Source organism: Erithacus rubecula (genome assembly GCF_903797595.1).
Source record: "Erithacus rubecula genome assembly, chromosome: 12".
In the NCBI taxonomy this organism is placed as follows: Eukaryota; Metazoa; Chordata; class Aves; order Passeriformes; family Muscicapidae; genus Erithacus; species Erithacus rubecula.
Genome location: NC_136664.1, coordinates 8,440,102 through 8,457,571, shown reverse-complemented (window position 1 = coordinate 8,457,571; position 17,470 = coordinate 8,440,102). Strand labels below are relative to the sequence as shown.

Here is a 17,470-nt window from a genome sequence, read left to right as displayed (position 1 = left end):
ATCATGTAGCACTATGTAAGTGACTGTCACTTATTGTTAGAAATAACATTGTACCTGCTCCTGCCCAATTATCTCAATGAGAAAGTGAATAGAGATTAACATCAAAAACATCAGCACTCTGTCATGAAGGAAAGCAGCGGAGGAGCTATTTAATACAAGGATACAGAGAGGGTCCAGACTTCTGTTGTCTAGGTTATGCAGCTTCCTTAATCAAGGTATGGATAAGTTACAGTAAGTGCTCCAAGGTCCATTAAACAATTCTGCAACACTGAGATCAGAATTGTCTCACGGGACATCGAGCTGCTCCTATTTTGCTTTGGCTGCCAAAGCTTCCTTGCGTAGAATTCTGCTCAAATACAAAGCAAACCAGGCCCACATCCATTCCGGCAGGCACCCGCCCAGCGTCATCTGCAGAGGGGCACAGGGAGACAAGAAAACAGAATAAAAATAAAGGAAGGGACAAGTTAAGATACATTCCATTAAAGTAAACAAACGGTTTCTCAAGCCACTACTAAAGCAAGGCAAAAATATCATCATACTTGAATATCATTAACTAAGCCTTAAATTCAACCCCTTGGAAGCACACATATTTAGCAGCCACAGCTGAGCAGTTAAGTCCTGCAAATAAATCCTGACTCCCAATTTGATCAACTTCACAACAGCAATTCTGTCGACTTCCTTTAACTGCCACATTTTGCCAGAATGGATCCTGGCTCTTTTATTCCTTTCAGACTAATCCCCACTTCTTCATTTCCATCTACTCAACCCAATGCTATAGGAAGCCACTAGGATACATGAGATGTGACCAACATGCATGTAACAATCTGCTCCAGAAATGAAAACCTTAAAAAAATGGAGAACCTACTTCCAGGTAGCTTAGAACAAAACTATGGGGTGTTCTTTTTCCTGCTGTTATTCCATCCTCCCTACCCACTCTTCCCCAAAGCACAAATAGGCTTAATCTATTAAGACTGAAAAAAGCTATTTCTGTTTACTGAAGTGGGTGAAAACACTTGCCAAGTCAGCAAAAGAAATGAGATATTCTGCTTTTCAGTAAAAAGTTGTCTGTGTTCTGTTGCACATTTCAAGGGATAATTGGACTCACTCTCTGATCTTAAAAAAAGCATGGCCAAGCATAAGTTTCTAAAGCAGAACTAGTGAGAAAACATGGCACAATGCTTTAAAGTCTAAATACATATTACACTTTTTCAGAATGAGCACTTTTCATTCAGACTCCTAAGAAAGTAAACAGCTGATTTACTTCTATTGACAAACATAAAACAGTTTAATGAATTCCATTACCTGGATTGCATGCTTCCAGTAACCAGTGGTCCTTATGGATAAACCAAGAGTAGAAACAGCATGACTTGCATATTCTTCAGCAGTAGGAAAAAGGATAGATCTCTTTGACATAGTGCTGCTGAATGCTACCATATTTGTACAAGTTACAAATGGCATTAGACTCTGAATAAAAATTCCTTTAGAGGCATACTCATAATGCAGTGATCTACTGAAATAGTCCAAGTAGCTCTAGAAAGACAAAAGCAGAAAGAGTTTTTTCTTTTTTACTTTTTTTTTTTTAACAATTTAATCTCAGGGCAAAGTTTTATTAAAATTACAGAAAAGTTTTAACATCTTTTATGGATCAGCATATTAATATTAATTATAGTTAATGAATATTAATAATTGTATAGAATATTATTTTCTGAAGTATTATCAACATTTCTATGTGCTGGTATTTGCTATAAACCTGCTATGGTACAGTAACTTGCAGGACAAAGTGACTGGTTACCATAATCTGACAATTTCTACTTTAAAATAGTACAAAAACATTTATTTCATCTAAAACAAACACCTTATTTGGTCTGAGGACATTGCAAGGACACTCTACAGCCAGCTCTACCTACTCCTGTAAGAAGAAAATAAAGTCCCATTCTTTAATACATTTACAGGTGAATTTTGCATTCAACTTCTCCAGAAGCCAGGCTAGTTATTTCCTGGGACCCTCTTATGCAGAAAAGTTAATGTGCATTCTCCTTTAATGTTACCTCCTTTAGCTCATTTTACTTTTACAGAACAAGAGAAGCACAAGGTTGATAACTGGGACTGCTGGAATCAGACAGAAAAATGAGCCTGGCTCAGTCTTATCAGGGCAGCAACACTGACACCTTCCCTGCTGAAGCTACAGCTGTGCCACACAGCCAGTTCTCCCTGAGAAAGAGCATTTCAGACTCAGCTTCTGAGCAAATATCTTTCTGTCCCAACCAGCCTTGCAACATGTTTTCCCAACATTTTGTTGGGAAAGCATCTTATACAAATGCTCTTACAAATGCTTTAGGAAAACTAAGGTAACCACTTCAGGCATTATTTACTGTTGCTGCATAAAGAGGCTTAGGATGTTACAACTTGTTCTCACTTCTGTGTTCTGAGGCCAGGCTTAAAGCTGGATTGCTGATCTAGGATTTGGATTAATTATCTCACATAAATGAAGAAACTTTGGTACATTTGTGTTCCTTCTTTTTTCATTCAAGCCTTTTAATTGTTCTAATTCTACATACACTTAGCCCATTAAAAGGGGCAGATATTCTGCACAGAAACAGTAACCTTAAGCCAGTTTTCACACTGAAGGATGTCTGCAAGAAATTTTACACCTTGGAGTAGTGAGAGCTAGTTTTGCTCCAGGCCAAAGGAAATAAAAGAGCCATGTCAGGAGCAAGGCTTCAACAGAGGGGAGCCACAGACAGCTGGGAGCAATAACCACTTGTGTTTAGACACTGGATCTAGGTGAGATCCTTCCACAATCCCAGCTGCTTTTGTGGATTCAGTGCCATGTCATCCAGTGTAAATCCACCATCACCATGAGCATTCATTCTTCCAGCATCACCCAGCTGCCCAGTCCTATTCATTACTGGCTGGATCTCTTCAGGAAGGACAATTATGGGAGAGTTCTTTTCACTGGTCCTCAAATATGCCACAACACTCCTTGGGATTACAAGAAGTGGCTTGCTTTGGCCACACCCCGTGCCACAGTAGTGGCTTGAGCATGAGTATAGCCCTTCTTGCTACCAAAAACTGGTATGCAAGAGGCTTGAGGTATGTGCACAGTTCAACTGCAGAGACATGAAATTCTTGACCCTTTCAATGGGACCCACAGAATTGTCTCTCTGCTTTGTGCATCTGAGAAAAGCAACATTTCTCCTAGAATGATTGTCATGCCACAGTTTACACAAAAGTCAAGAGCACTGACTTTGGTTCAAAGCCCAGCACTTGTGAGGATGAAGAGTTTACTGCATGACACATGTATCGTTCAATTGCAATATTTAAACAAATCCCTAGAAAACATTCAAGTATCTGACATCCTTGCTGAATGTGTCCAAAAAACACCTCAGAACAACCAACCTATGTACTTTCCAGTCCATGCCATTTAACACCACAGCCCAACTTACTTTAGAGGCTCCATAGACTGTCAGCATTGGTGTTGGCTGACAACAGACTCCTGAAGAAAGGTTCACAATTGCCCCTTTCCTCTTCTTTACCATGCCTGGCAGCACGATATGTGTCATCATGGTAGCAGAAGCAATATTTACATGGATCAAGTCCCATAGCATATCCTCAGACAGATTAGTAAAATAGTCTGTGTGGGCATAAAATATTCCCACATTATTCACCAAAATCCCAATTTCTCTGTCTTTCAGAGCCTCCTTAATGGCTGGGTAAAGCTCACGCCCCTTGCTGAAATCAGCTACTATGAAATCTGTTTCCACTTTATAGGTTTCAGATATGCTCCTGGATACAGCCTCCAGCTTCTCTTTGTTTCGGCTGACTAAGATGATGTTGACACCATGCTTTGCCAGTTGTTCAGCATAAGCCTTCCCAATACCATCTGTGCTACCTGCAAGAGAAAACAGCAATAGAACACACAAGTGAAAAACAGAGCAGCATCAGCCTTCTACTTGGACAGTTCTTTCAATTATAGCTTTATTCTTTTTTCTGAGATCATGTGGCACTAAATATATTGAATTCAAAGACACAAGAGTAAAGACAACACTGTCAACCACCTTCTGCAATTCCCTCATAAATGTTTCATATTTTCTATGACAACAAGAGAGAGCTTAAAGGAGAACCTTAATGAAAGGCAGGGATGTCAGAAGTTACATCAACACAAGCAAATTCACTATTTGATCTCTTACCTGTGACCACGGCCCATTTCCCGTATTTCTTGACGAGATCAATCTTCCCACTCAGCTTTGGAATAACGTGCAGCCTGAGTGCACTGTAAGTGTCCAATGCCAGAGACACACACTTTCTGACTGTGTACCATGCTCCAACAATAGCCAGGGCTTCCATATAGAAACTGCAGGAGCGACTGATTTCTCTGTACAAGAGGGAGAATTGATCCACTGCAGCCATGGTGATCACAAGCCTGAAAAAAAAAAAAACATACACAGGCAATTACAGTTGCCTCTTGGGCCATGTAAACTGTTCAGATTGTATGGGTAACCTTTGAGATACAGCATTTTACAGTTTTGATGCAGAAAAACCACAAGTCAGTCTGTTAAAATTTGGATATCACCTACCATCATCCCCAGCGGTTCAGGTACTGTTTAGCCTTTTTCCTAGTGTTGAACTATTAATCAGTTATACTGCAACAACAATGATCAACGATTCTGTAAATAAAACAATTCAAGCAGGAGCTGAACAGGTGAAAACCGATTTTGGAAGATGCAAAACTACTTACAAGAGAGGCAAGGATAACCAGCACTAGAGAGCTGAGATGCAAAGAAACAACGGACTCTTTCAAGGACAAAAAGCTACATGAGAGACAAAGCAGGTTCAGAGACAGAACACCAATGCATCCCCAGCGCTGCCAAAAGCACCGCACCTGCCGCTGTCCTTGAACCACGGCACGGTGCAGCGCATCAGGCACACCGACACCGCGCTTGCTGTGCCTCACACGGCTTTTACTAATTAATACGTTTTTTAAACAAATCCGTCCTCGGCAGAGGGAGGGACAGGGAGCTCCGGGCGCGCCCTCTCCGCGCAGCCGCTGCGAGCCGGCCGGCGCCATGCCCCTTGCCCAGCCCGGCTCGGCCCTGAAACACCGGGCCCGGAGCCTCGCCCCTCGCCCAGCCCTGGCCCCGAAACGCCCTCCCGGCGCCCTCCCTGCCCGGGCTGTCCGGGGCTGTCCCGCCCGCCGCGGCGCTGCCCCGCCGGCGCCTCACCCGCGAGGCCGGGCCGTGCCCTCCGCCCGCCGCGCCGCCCGCGCCGCGCGGGGCCGCCGGGAGCGCCCGCGGGGCCTTGTGGGGCCGCGCGCGGCGTCGCCATGGCCACGGCTGAGGCGGCGGCCGAGGCTCGGGCTGCGCTCCGGCCCGCGCCTGCCGCCGAATAAAGCCTGCGGACAGCTTGTCTGACAAAGGCACAGCGTAAATCCCACACCGGCTCGGGGTGTTAGAATGCAGGCGGCGCTCGCTGGAGACCCGGGCGGCGGCCGCAATGGGGAGGCCCCGGCGCCTGAGGCGTCCGAGGCGCCGCTGGGCGACACCGGGAGCGGAGGGGACCCGGAGCGTGAGGGCAGCGCTGGCAGCACAGGTGAGCCCCTCGGCTCGCTCGCCAGCGCTCAGAGCCTGCACACCACGGCTGTTCATACTTACAGGGCAGCAAATGTGTGCTTTCTGCCAGCAAAGTCACTGGAAATCCTGACATAACTGAGCCATACTCGATTGCTGTCTTCCTGTGGTCTTACTTCGTTTTCCAACGTTTCTTTACTTTCCTGTTGCCCGGTAATCACACAGCTACCTGGCCTCTAAATCACACAGTGACAGGAGGGACCACAGCGGGTGGCTGGTCCCTGCTCGGGCAGAGCCATCCCAGGATTGTGCCCAGAATATCTCCTTTCTGGGCGAGCAGTTCCAGTGCATGGCCACCCGCACAGTAAAGGTCTTCCTTCTGTTCAGGTGGAAGTTCTGCACATCAGTTTCAGCCCATTGCTTTTGTGTTACTAAATATGTCTGATTACTGTTTTTAATTACAGTCATTTTTAAGTAAGATGGTACAATCATCTTGTTTGCACTTTCTCTTTCAATGTATGAACTACAAGTGCAAGTCGAAGTTTCAGGGCAAGTATCTGAAGAGACAAATACTGAAATTGCAATTAATCAAAGGCAGTGTAAAGACACCTTCCAAGGAGTGTAAAATGGTAAATTCTTAGAAGAGCTTAGATTAGCAGTGCTTGGAATGACTCTGATGCACCGTTGCTGTAGTCTCTTTAGAGTAAACTCAAATTGATATTAATTAAATGTAATATATACTAAATGTTTAACACCATAAGAACATTGGTGTCAGTACTTTAGTATCACTGTACATTATAAGAATATTAAGAATAATGGATTCTATCAGACTTCCAGATCTTAAAATAAAATGCAGATTTCAACAATTCAAGTGCTGCTATTTATTTTATGATGCTGTGTAAAACAAGTTAAGTTTCATTAAAAATGTCAGCAGAAATCTTGGTTAAAACACTCTGTTCTTGAAATTCATATTTAAGTGCTCTTCAATATATCTCTAAAGTAATTGGCAACATGACACATTTTCCTCACCCTTACTGTTAAACTGCAACTTATTTTCTTATTTTTAAATCTGATAAAACTCAAGAGGAAGAAGTCAACTGTATGGCCAGAGCAGATCAAGAGAATGAACAAAAATCAGGTATTGATCAGGAGTCTGGAACCAGCTCATCCAGTCAAAGGACAGAAGAAAAGAGGGGTGCTGTAAGGTAATATATTGTTTGTGAATATGTTGGCATTATCAGGAGTTTTGCTATTCTGTGTATTCATCTCAAACTCCTGTGCAAATCATGTGCCAGTAACCATTTCTGTGCATCAGTTCAGACAAAGCATTCTGTTAATTCCTAGCAGCATTCCCAGCCAACCAACAGCTGTATATCAAAACTTTTCTGAGTGCTATTTTGGAGCAATAATAAAATGTTGGGTTGATTGCTATTGATTTTTCTAGTCTGAGAAAAAGTTCTGCATTTTGGCTCTGCCACCAAAGGTTCTGTACCAAAGCAACAAGGAACAGGGGAAATAATTGGAGAGGAAGCTAACATTCAAACCAGAAGCTATTATAAAATCATACTGCCCTTCTCCAAGATGTTGGACTCTCTAATTCCCTGCCCCACTTTCCTATGAACCCTCTGCTTTTCAGCAGAAGGGCCTGGTAACTCACTTCAAAGGTAGAAATTAAAAGCCACACTAAAAAACCCAGCCCTTTTTTTTTTTTTTTTTTTTTTTTAGTATAATTTTGAAAACTGTAGCTATTTCTCTTGTGTGAAAGAATTGCTAATTGTATTGCAATGGAATCAGCAAAAGATTCCAAAGATCTCAGAATGTGCATTGAAATACATTTTTTATTTTGTTTCTGCTTCCTTGTACTGTTTTAGAATGACTAAAAAGATTCTGCTAGACATCTGTAAACAGCAGAAATTATACTGGACTCCGTACTTAAATGATACACTGTACTTGCATTATAAAGGTAAGATGTGGACATGACTGCCTAGCTTGATCAATCTAAGTAGCATTTTAGCAGAGAATGTTCTTTATGGCTCACTGAAGTTAGGTATCTAGTCATTCTTCTAAATTAGAAACACAATTTTATGTGATTCTGGATTTGGGAATCAAAATGAGTCAATATGGTAGAAGAAGGTAGAAAAGTAAACTGTACATCTTACTCATTTTGTGGAGCCTTCCAAATGATCAGTAGGAATCAAGGGACATATTTTTGGTTTCTTTTACTGAAACAGGAGCCTCTGAGAAATGTCTGAAAAAACCTAGGTTGCACTCAGAAATAAATATACATCTTTTTCCTTAAATTGTTTTATAAAGAGCTTTTTCCAGATTTGTAACTTTTTTACTGCCAAATAAAAATGGTCAAGAGGAAAATAAGCAGTAAAGACTTGCTGCATATTTGCAAACATTATTGAAAGAAAAAAAAAGAATCAACATTTCTCAACCTCTGGTGATCTTTGAGCAGGTTTTTTTCATGATGCAGTTACTTGGTCCAAGTTAGCCTAAGAATTCTTCCAAATAAATGGGATATCCTGACTTCTACATTTGGCCTTGGGTTTGCTATGTATTATTTAGCATCTAGAGGGCTGCTGAGATACAGACCAGAAGAGGCACCAACCTTGCTTTACCATTATGGGCCAGAAACAGTACCATGAATTCAGTGGAAATATTGCAGTAACTTCAGTACCAGTGTTCCCTCAGCAGCGTTGGTTTAATGGAATTTTCTTGTCCAAAGAGCCATTTTCAGCCAGTGCCTTTTCATTTTAAAACATCTTTTTTTTTTTTTTCTCTGCAGGATTTGACCGACTGGAGAATCTTGAAGAATATACTGGACTGAAGTGTTTGTGGCTGCAATGCAATGGCTTAAGAAAAATTGAGAATTTGGAGGCTCAGACAGAATTGCGTTGCCTCTACTTGCAACTCAATTTAATTGAGAAAATTGAAAACCTTGAACCCTTACAAAAGCTGGATTCCCTCAATATCAGTAACAACTACATCAGGACCATTGAGAATCTCTGTAAGACCTGTTGGTGCAACAGGTTTTAGCCTCTGGCAAGCCATTATTTCCTAAGCTCTGACTAAGCTTTTGTTAGTGGCAGTAGTTTCAAGGGATTTTTTTATTTGTGTTAGAAGTTTGCACAATATCCATACCAAAGCCCACAGGGCTTCTGTGAAGGATTAAAACCCATGTTGAGAAACAGAAAATACATAGAAACTACTTTCACATGGATAACTAGGATAATTAGGTAGTTTTTCCTCACTTCTTAATACCGTCTCAGTACTTTTCTGTGTTGCAGACAGGCTGACAATCCAGTTTTCACCATTTACTTTAGTGTTAAGATGTGCTTTGGCAGTTGCAGACACAATTACCAAATATTTTATATCTGTTAAAAGATTTATTCTATCTTCAGCAGAAAATAAAAAACAATTTCTGTACATGACTACTTGCGTACATTGGAAAATTTTGAAACACAATCTCTTGCTTTTGAGTAACTGAATATTTTGAAATGTGAATTGAAAACAACCATCATCCTAAAACCATGCACCTATTTTTCACTGGAGTGAAAAAGGCAACTTTGGAGGTCTAGCCAAAAAGCATATATAACAGAATAACAAATTTAGAAAACAGCTCCAAATTCACTATAAACTATTAGTTTGACAATGCAGTTTTTTACTTGCTCAAAAAACCCTCTGTGAAGCAACAATTCTTACCTTTCCTTTCATTGTACTGTTCTTGTCTGGCAGCTTGTCTGAAAGTCCTGCAGACTCTGCAGATTGCTCACAATAAGTTAAGAACAGTGGAAGACATCCAGCACTTGCAGGAATGCCCAAGTATTTCTGTTCTTGATCTCTCCCACAACAATCTAAGTGATCCAAGTATTGTAGCTATTCTGGAGACCATGCCCAATCTGGTAAGCCCATAATAGCTGAGGGTTTGTGTTGTGTGTGGGTGAACCCCATCAAGAGGCTTTGTTGGGTAGTTGAGTGCTCAGTAGGCATGAATCTAAAAGAAACCTTATTAAAAATTACTTTGTTTCTGGTAGATCACCTGTAACACCTTGGATGTTTTATTTATTTCTTGCTTTTGAAATGACAGGAGAAGTGCATATCCAGACTGGGGTTTTTGCTACTCGAGTTTAAAAACTGTTTCTCTTGTTTCTCTAGCATGTGCTGAATCTGATGGGAAATGAGGTGATAAGGAAAATTGCCAATTATAGAAAAACACTCACTGTTCGACTAAAACAGCTGACATATCTGGATGACAGACCAGTTTTCCCAAAGGACAGGTAAGAAACACAGTCATCTTTGCACAGCAATAAGAATCAAGTGCTAACCATCACTCATCCATTTTTTGTCAATACTGTCATGGAAGGTAGAGTGACCAGTATAATTTATTGAAAGTGGATGACTTTGAGGAGAAGAATATTGTACTACTGAGTTCTACATCCAACATACCTGGAAAAAAGCAATGTATTTTTTTACAAACTAGTTCTTTAACAGAATTGTCTCATGCCAGGTCTGTAGACCAGAGGCAAATCCTGATTTCAACAGAAGCTGAGCAGGCATCTGAAGCAGTTGAGCCAAGATCAGACCAATCTCTGGTGGTGTGATCACCAACCAGCATTTAGATATCTCTGTTTCTTTTGTTGCATAAAGGATTCTCACTGCTATCACCTTTTTTTCTCTTGCAGCTATTCTGTGCTGTTGCAAGCTATTTTAAATTTCTCTCTCATTGCAAGGGTGGGCTTTTATAGCTGTATTACAGTGAGCTTTTGTGTTTTCATTAGAGCCTGTGCAGAAGCCTGGGCTGTTGGAGGGCTTGAAGCTGAGAAAGCAGAAAGGGAAAAATGGGAAACCAGAGAGAGAAAAAAAATCCAAGATAGCATTGATGCATTAGCAGCAATTAGGCAAAGAGCAGAGGAAAAGAGGAGACAAAAGTGCTTGGAAGGAGTTGCAACAGATACCCAAGAAGGTTTGTGTTTACTGTTTTGGAAGATGTCTGTGGCCACTTCAATTTGAATGTGCAGAGGAGTCTTTATTTTATACATTTTGGATTGACTAACAAGTGAAACTTTCCCTTCAAGCAAGTGGATTGCACAAAGGAGAGGGTAACCAGCACTTGTTGCTGATCCGTCAAAATTCTCAAGGATGTATTAAAATATGTAGTCACTTGTGAGTCTTTTCAAAGTATTGGAAATACCAGACATTTATTATTTAAGCATTTTCTCTAGATGATTTTTTTTTTTTCTGGAGAACTTCTGTTTGCTGGGGAGTTGAGATGGGAAAACAGCACTGCTATAGTCTTAGGAGGACTACTCATCCATGAATAGCTGCTCAAAGTAGAAGCTTTTGATGCATATTCTAGCCCATTGTAGTAGTGTTTGGATGTTTAAAATGAGCAGTGGTAGATTAGCTCAGCAATTTTAATGAAATTATCTCTTCTGTAGGAACATCTGCAAATTCAAAAGATGGTGATGGAAATTCTAATACATCAAAAATTTCATATAGATCAGAAGAAGAAGCTCAAGAAAAGACTGAGAAGTTTAAAAATGAGGGTTTTGATGTTTGTAATGAAGTGATAACTCTTCTACCAAATAGAGGAAGTAACAGAGGTTTCTCATCTGGAAATGTGCCTGATGAAGTTCCAGAGGATGCACAGGAACCAGACTCTGCACACTCCAGCAGGGAGACAGACGGTAACGTACACAGTGAGGAGTCAAACCAAACTGAGCATGCAGAGATGATGAACCAACCTCTGCCTTAGTGGAGCACTGCCTCTGCTCAGGCTCAAGCCAACTAATGCATAAATAAAAACATTCCATTAGATTTCCACAGTGACTAGGTGAAATCAAGCAATACTGGGTAAAATATTCTTTTAATACGACAAATAGTAAATTTCTGAAGGCTTAACCTGCAACTTCTGCAACTTAAAGGTAGAACTCCTCCTCTCAAACATGCCAGGTTTAGTGAAAGGCCAGGAGAGTTGACAGACTTCCCTTGCTCTCACATAACTGGGCAATCTGTCTGCCAACAGAAGCTGGTTATTGCTCTAGAGATGGTTTTGTACTTTCACACCTGGACAAATGCTTTTATAGATTTGTTGAATATATTGCAAAATGCAAATATTAATTTATACAGTAGAAGAGAGACCCAGAATATAATAGAAAAACAAGGCATTGGATTGAGCTGTGAATTCTGCAGTAGTAGTCACTCCCCAGAGCAGTCTGGTTCTGCAGTGCTTGCTGTTGCAATGTAAACATTTTTTATTGGATTAGTTCTCTGCAACTGACTATTGTTTATTCTCTAGATCTGCCAGGACAGGAGGCAGCTACTGACAAGGCTGTGCTTCCTGAGAGGGAGGAATATGCTGAAATGGAACAATTCAAGCTGCAGACACTAGAGACACTTTGTCTTGAAGTATGTATTGGATTCAGACTTTGAGAAGTTCACGTGTGTATTGTCTTCTCAAGTTAATTCTTCTAACATTCTGACTAATAAATCTATATGGGTATGTTTTAAGAAAGGTCTAATGTAAGGAAAAGTAAAAAGAAAGAAAGAAAAAGCAAACCAAAAAGTAAAGTTGCTGGGGCATTCTCTCTAGTGGACCATTTATGAAGAATGCTTCCAAAGTTCATTTTGTCCTTATATTTTTTATCCTATAAATCCTTTTGTGCTGTAAATCATCTGCAGTTGACCTTCTATCTTTGTGATTTCTCTGGAGAAGCTAATGAGGGCCCTCATTTAAAAATAAAAATCACAGTGAGAAGAATCTAGTAGACACATTTGTCCTCTTAATCAAAACTTAGATGAAACATGCAGTTGAAAATGTGAATTATTGCAGAAAAATCATAGGGAAGAAATAGCATCTCCCATCATTGTAAATGTTGTGTTAGCAGTGTTAGATGCTACAAATTAATTCTCAAAATAGAACTTTGATGTCTGTTTCCAAGAAGAGCAGAATGTACATTATTCAGATATATAGTAAGTGATTGACATTTGTAGTATGTCTGTATCTATTATCTAAAATGTGTGTCTGATGCAACATTTAAACATGTTTACCACATTTAACCATGAGGAGGACATAGATGCCACTGCTGATAAAGTGACAGTGTCAGACTATGATATAATCAGCAATAAAAACTTTTGAGCTTATGATTTCCCAATACTTTCTGTGTATTATACACTCTGTGATACCTTATACTGCCATTGTTAACTACTGGCAGAAAAGCCTCATATCTTTGCCATGCTCTTAATTTCCCAGGCAAAAATTCCATGTTGTGGTTGAAGAGCTCAGTCCACTGCTTCAGTAGAAGGTTTGTTGCTGCCTCCTCCTGTTTAGCTGTTTCTAGTCATAGGTTTAAAAAAGGTAGTGGAGACAATGGGCAGCAATTAAAGTATGCACAATATCACTCTTAAAACTAGATCTTGCAGTGTCTGAAGTAAAGGTTTTTAATATGTAGGGACACTGTAGGTACCTGTGAAGATCTCCTTGATTCAATGTTTGTTTTTCCCTTGATGCTCTGGCACCATAGGAATGTCCTGTCCACAAACTTCAAGGCAGTATAAAAGTAACTCTTAAGCACACATCTGTAGGGTTTTAAAGATTTAAAAAGTGGGACCATTTTAATTCTACAGAAGGAAAAACCATACCCAAATCACACACTAATGCACATTTCAGTGTTCCATACTACTTGTTCTCCAATAACATTTAGTCACAGAAAGAGCCTCTCCCAACAGCCTCCAGTACTTACCCTATTGCAGATATTCCAAAGAGTCTTAGTGCTGACATAGCAGGGAATGGCTGGGCAGATGCTGATGGTGAGAGGTTCTGGAGCAGCACCACTGCCTTTAATCATATCCTGAGTGTCTCCAGATGGTCTCAGGAGGAATATAAGGGAGAAGAGTGGAGGAGGATTTGCAGTGGGTGGTTATGACATCTCTGTGTCAAGCATAAACAAGCTCTTCTTGCTGCACATGCCTTGGCAGTGTGGGAACCACATTGCCATGTACCAAAACTAGGTTAACTTGTAGTTGATCACAAATGCACCATGATGACTGAAACAAGACTAACAGTTATCTCCCTTTTGACATCCAACTCCACATTAGTTTCAGATGTTAATTTGTACATTTTTAATGCAATTTTTGTAAAACTCTGTGACTTCAGCACATGCTGCACTCACTGCAACCATATCAGGAGGGAGAAATTACCTTTCTTGATTTTTTTATTGTGTAATAATCTTCACCACACAAGATAGTACAGATGTTCCTGATGCTACCACACTAAGCAGACTGCTACAAAGTCATTAAGGGCTGAAAATACCTGAAAACAAAATGAGATGTTTATCCCAGTATTGACCTATAGTAAAAAATTGGCAAAAGGTATTAGTTTCTACCTGTGATTTTTGATTCCCACCTTCTGTGTTTCCTTTCATGACAGCAAATTATAGTTATCTGAGATATTTTCTAGTGGAAAGCTGAAATTATTGGACCTCTCTGAGGAAAAATAGTTCTCAGCAAGTTTGCAGTTCTGTGTCTTAATTATGAGGCATTCACAGTAAAAGATTTATTAGGTGTATTTAGGTTAACAGAGTTTACTTGATATGCAGTTTGAGGAAGACTGCAGGTCTGGATTTGGCCTTTACCCATACAGATGGGTTGCAACTGGGATTAAGTCTATTGAATAGACAGGAAACAGCTAAGATAATAAACCATGTTTGTTTTTAAAATCCTAGTAATGCCTTACTCTTTGTCCTGTCTTTATCCATAATTACACAGCATAGTAGAAAAGAGCATTCAGTCTGCCATTAGGGCTATTGCTTTCCCCTTTGCTGTTTCTGGAGACATGAATTTTCCCTTTCCCACACGTGCTGAACAGCAAACTGTGCCTGTAAGAGGATGGCAGTGGGGTCCTGCTGGCTGTGGTCTCACACCCTGATGAGCAGTGCTTTGAAGAAGTTGTCCAATGAGGCAGAGATGTCATTTTTCATAGGTTACAGTAGCTCTTCCTACTGATTCTTGATCTGTGATTGTTTTCAGGAACTGCCTGATTTAGAAGATATAGTTGTAAGTGAGCTTCCCCCAGAAGAGGAAACCTTTTTTCAAAAGGTAACATTTTTATTAATTCCAGTAATTTCATTAATTTCCAGTAATGAAACTTCCCTAAACACATTTACAAAGATTTTGCAAAATGAGGATGATCTAAGTTGTGAAATGCTGGGAGATGTAATCACTTAGGCATTTCCAAACTAAAATGGATGGTTTCAGCAGTTCATATCCACATGTAAATCTTCCTTTGTTTAAATCTGACTTTTTTATATTCTTGTGTAGCAAAAATAGAATAAAAACTTATGATCAGTAATGCAATAGTTACTAATTTCTTAATAAGATGTAGAATTATACTGAAGATTAGTCTTAAAATATATTGCACCAGTATTAATATGGTGCAAATTGCCTGCTGCTGAATAAAATCTGACTTTCCAACTGAAATCACAGAGAAATTAAAACTCCTCCTCTCTAGTGCAGGCCAGTCCCTTGTCCACCTTAGAGTTTTGCTTTGCTCAAACTAATTTTGTAGACACAAGCCTACAAAAAGAAATAAAAACGAAAAGAAGAAGACAACAAAATTTAAAAGTTTTGATTTTTATGCTAATCATAGAATCATACTGGCCTTGCTGGAGATAGAGGGTGGATGTACATGCTCTTACAAGTCCTTCCAAGATAATACCAACTGTCCCTTTTGATCACAGACTCATAAAAGAGTTGCAAAATGTCTTGGCCAACAACGTCTCCAATTAAAAGAAGGCAAGGAAAGAGGATTAGGGAAGGAGGCTGTGTTAGCAGCTGTCCTGCTCCAAAGGCTGCTCAGTTCTCAGCTGAAGACAGATGAAGATGTTGGTCAGGTTCCTCTTCTATTTGGAGTAAAATAGTAGAACAGAGCCCACACACTGCTCTTTTTATGAACTGTTAATTGGTTCATGGTCAGTTCATTGGCAATGCCTGAGAAATTGCTAACCTACTATTCATTCACAAAGCACCAGAGCTATGGGTGAAACATATATTCCATATATTCCATGTATTTTATGAGAACAGCACAATAAAGTTGACAACTGTTACATGGATCCAAGAGATATTTCCCCATCCTCTGGCTTTTATGTCTAAGAATAATTTTTCAATTACATTTCTACCTTTACAGCAGGACTATCACCCAAAGATTGAAATAATTTCTGAAGTGACAAATGACAGCAATTCTGCATTAGAGGAAAATAATAAAAGCATCCTTGAGAGTTCAGTAGAAGAAGTTCCAAAAGCAATTTTTTCAAATGTAAGTCAGAACCATAAAGAGCATGAAAAGGAGCGCTTAAGACCCCTTCTCAAAAGCTTCTTTACAGAGCCTGGTAATTCAGAAAGTTACCTGAAGATCAAAGAGGTATCCTCTTTGAAGCTCTTGATACAAGAGGTAGTCACTGAGCCCAAGGATCATCTGCTGTTGTCATCAGTCTGTCATCAATCAGATGGCCCAAGCTCATGGGAAGAGGATGGTAAGATTACAGTGACATTACTAATCACAGACACACTAAGGATCTGTTCAGCTCCTGCTGAAGGTTGTTAGTAACAATAACCTCTTCCTTTTATTTATGTGGGGATCCTAATAAATTAGGAATTAAAATATTTTCTTTTTTCTGCAGAGGATTTCTTACTGAGTTTAATTTAAAGTTTTTAGAAATTGGGCTCTATATTTCTTTGTTCAGTATTAAAGACCATGAGTGAGTTTCATTTACTCTTTGCCTTTGTGCTTTTAACAGGGAATGGCAGTGATGGAAAATCACAGGGCCTGGCTGAGGGGGAAGGATGTCCTCCTAAAGCACAAGATGACAAGGATGGTGAGAGTGAATTGGATTAATCACTTTGAAAAAAACAGACCAGATCTGGAGCACAGTGTACTGACTGCATGGAAATATTCCCAAAATATGGAGGCCAGCAATGGGACCATTTGTTAAAACTGACATAACACTGTGATACCAAAACTCACTGCCCTTGGCTCCAAGCTCTTCAGGGCAGCTGCCTGTTCACTACTTTGAAAACTACTGTTTGGAGGTTAAATTACATTCTTTATTTGTGTTGTTTGTGCCTTTGCATCCTTCTCAAAATGCCTTAGTTACATGTTTATATATCAGTTTCATTACAGATGTAGTTTCAAGTACAATTCAGTGTGTTTGTCATTTGACTAAAAAATTCTATTTGTAAGCACATATATTTTCACTTGGTGTTTTATATTTTAAGTCTGTACCTGTGTATATCATAGCAGATGGACTCCAATGGCAAACAGAGATTGCTTCTTGATGGGATATTTTACTGATTCCTTGCCATTATGATTGTTTGTGCCTAAAAGATGCAGAAATAGCATCCATGCAAGAAAATCTGGTTTTACCTTTTAGGGCATCTATAATGAAACATACACTTATATCTGCTGCTTTTATTGTTTTTCATTGAGCTGTGTCTCAGGATCTGGATTTTGGATATAGCCAAGTTTAGGTGAATGTCTTTTTTCATATTTCTTTTCATCTCTAATAATTTTTAATAAATAGAATTGAACAGTTCTTGTAGGTGTGCAAATTTAAAGACTTAAAGTATTACTGTGGGCTTGTTGAAAAGATGCATTTCCTATCACCTGGGCTTAGCTGCCATCTGGTGGCAAGACTACCAGACCTCACAGTAACACAAAATAGTTGTGAAAGCCCTCAGAGAGGACAACACAATTGCTTTAAATTTAATTCATTTTCCACCTTGCACAAGTTAAAACATGCTGGCAAAAGCCTTGGCCTCCAGGACAGGGTGGGGGTAAGCCAAGGGCCTGTGGAGCACAGGCTTATCTGAAAGCACCAGTGCAGGATTCTGCTCTTCAGAAA

At 39.9% G+C, this 17,470-nt stretch overlaps 2 protein-coding genes across 2 annotated transcripts; one reads left to right on the top strand and one right to left on the bottom strand.

Moving 5' to 3' along the window:
* Positions 1-124: 124 nt before the first annotated feature.
* HSDL1 (hydroxysteroid dehydrogenase like 1) lies at positions 125-5,309 on the bottom strand. The gene is made up of 5 exons (XM_079316542.1): positions 5,223-5,309; positions 4,191-4,423; positions 3,447-3,892; positions 1,303-1,530; positions 125-408 (listed from the first exon to the last, which is right to left on the bottom strand). The coding sequence occupies exons 2-5, from the start codon at positions 4,408-4,410 to the stop codon at positions 307-309; spliced, it is 996 nt and encodes a 331-aa protein (XP_079172668.1). The 5' UTR covers positions 4,411-4,423; positions 5,223-5,309; the 3' UTR covers positions 125-306.
* Positions 5,310-5,453: 144 nt separating this feature from the next.
* DNAAF1 (dynein axonemal assembly factor 1) lies at positions 5,454-17,032 on the top strand (the record flags this gene model as incomplete). The annotated part of the gene is made up of 12 exons (XM_079316543.1): positions 5,454-5,589; positions 6,652-6,772; positions 7,439-7,530; positions 8,359-8,580; positions 9,309-9,475; positions 9,729-9,850; positions 10,352-10,536; positions 11,012-11,260; positions 11,872-11,981; positions 14,601-14,669; positions 15,757-16,102; positions 16,367-17,032. The coding sequence occupies 12 exons, from the start codon at positions 5,454-5,456 to the stop codon at positions 16,462-16,464; spliced, it is 1,917 nt and encodes a 638-aa protein (XP_079172669.1). The 3' UTR covers positions 16,465-17,032.
* Between the last annotated feature and the right edge of the window lie 438 nt (positions 17,033-17,470).

Excerpts from the sequence above, each read along its gene's own strand:
- HSDL1 (XM_079316542.1), bottom strand. The coding sequence starts at position 4,410 with ATGGCTGCAGTGGATCAATTCTCCCTCTTGTACAGAGAAATCAGTCGC. Across the intron at positions 3,893-4,190 it reads GAAATGGGCCGTGGTCACAG|GTAGCACAGATGGTATTGGG; the intron begins GTAAGAGATCAA and ends TTTCTCTTGCAG. Across the intron at positions 409-1,302 it reads ACTGGAAGCATGCAATCCAG|ATGACGCTGGGCGGGTGCCT; the intron begins GTAATGGAATTC and ends GCCCCTCTGCAG.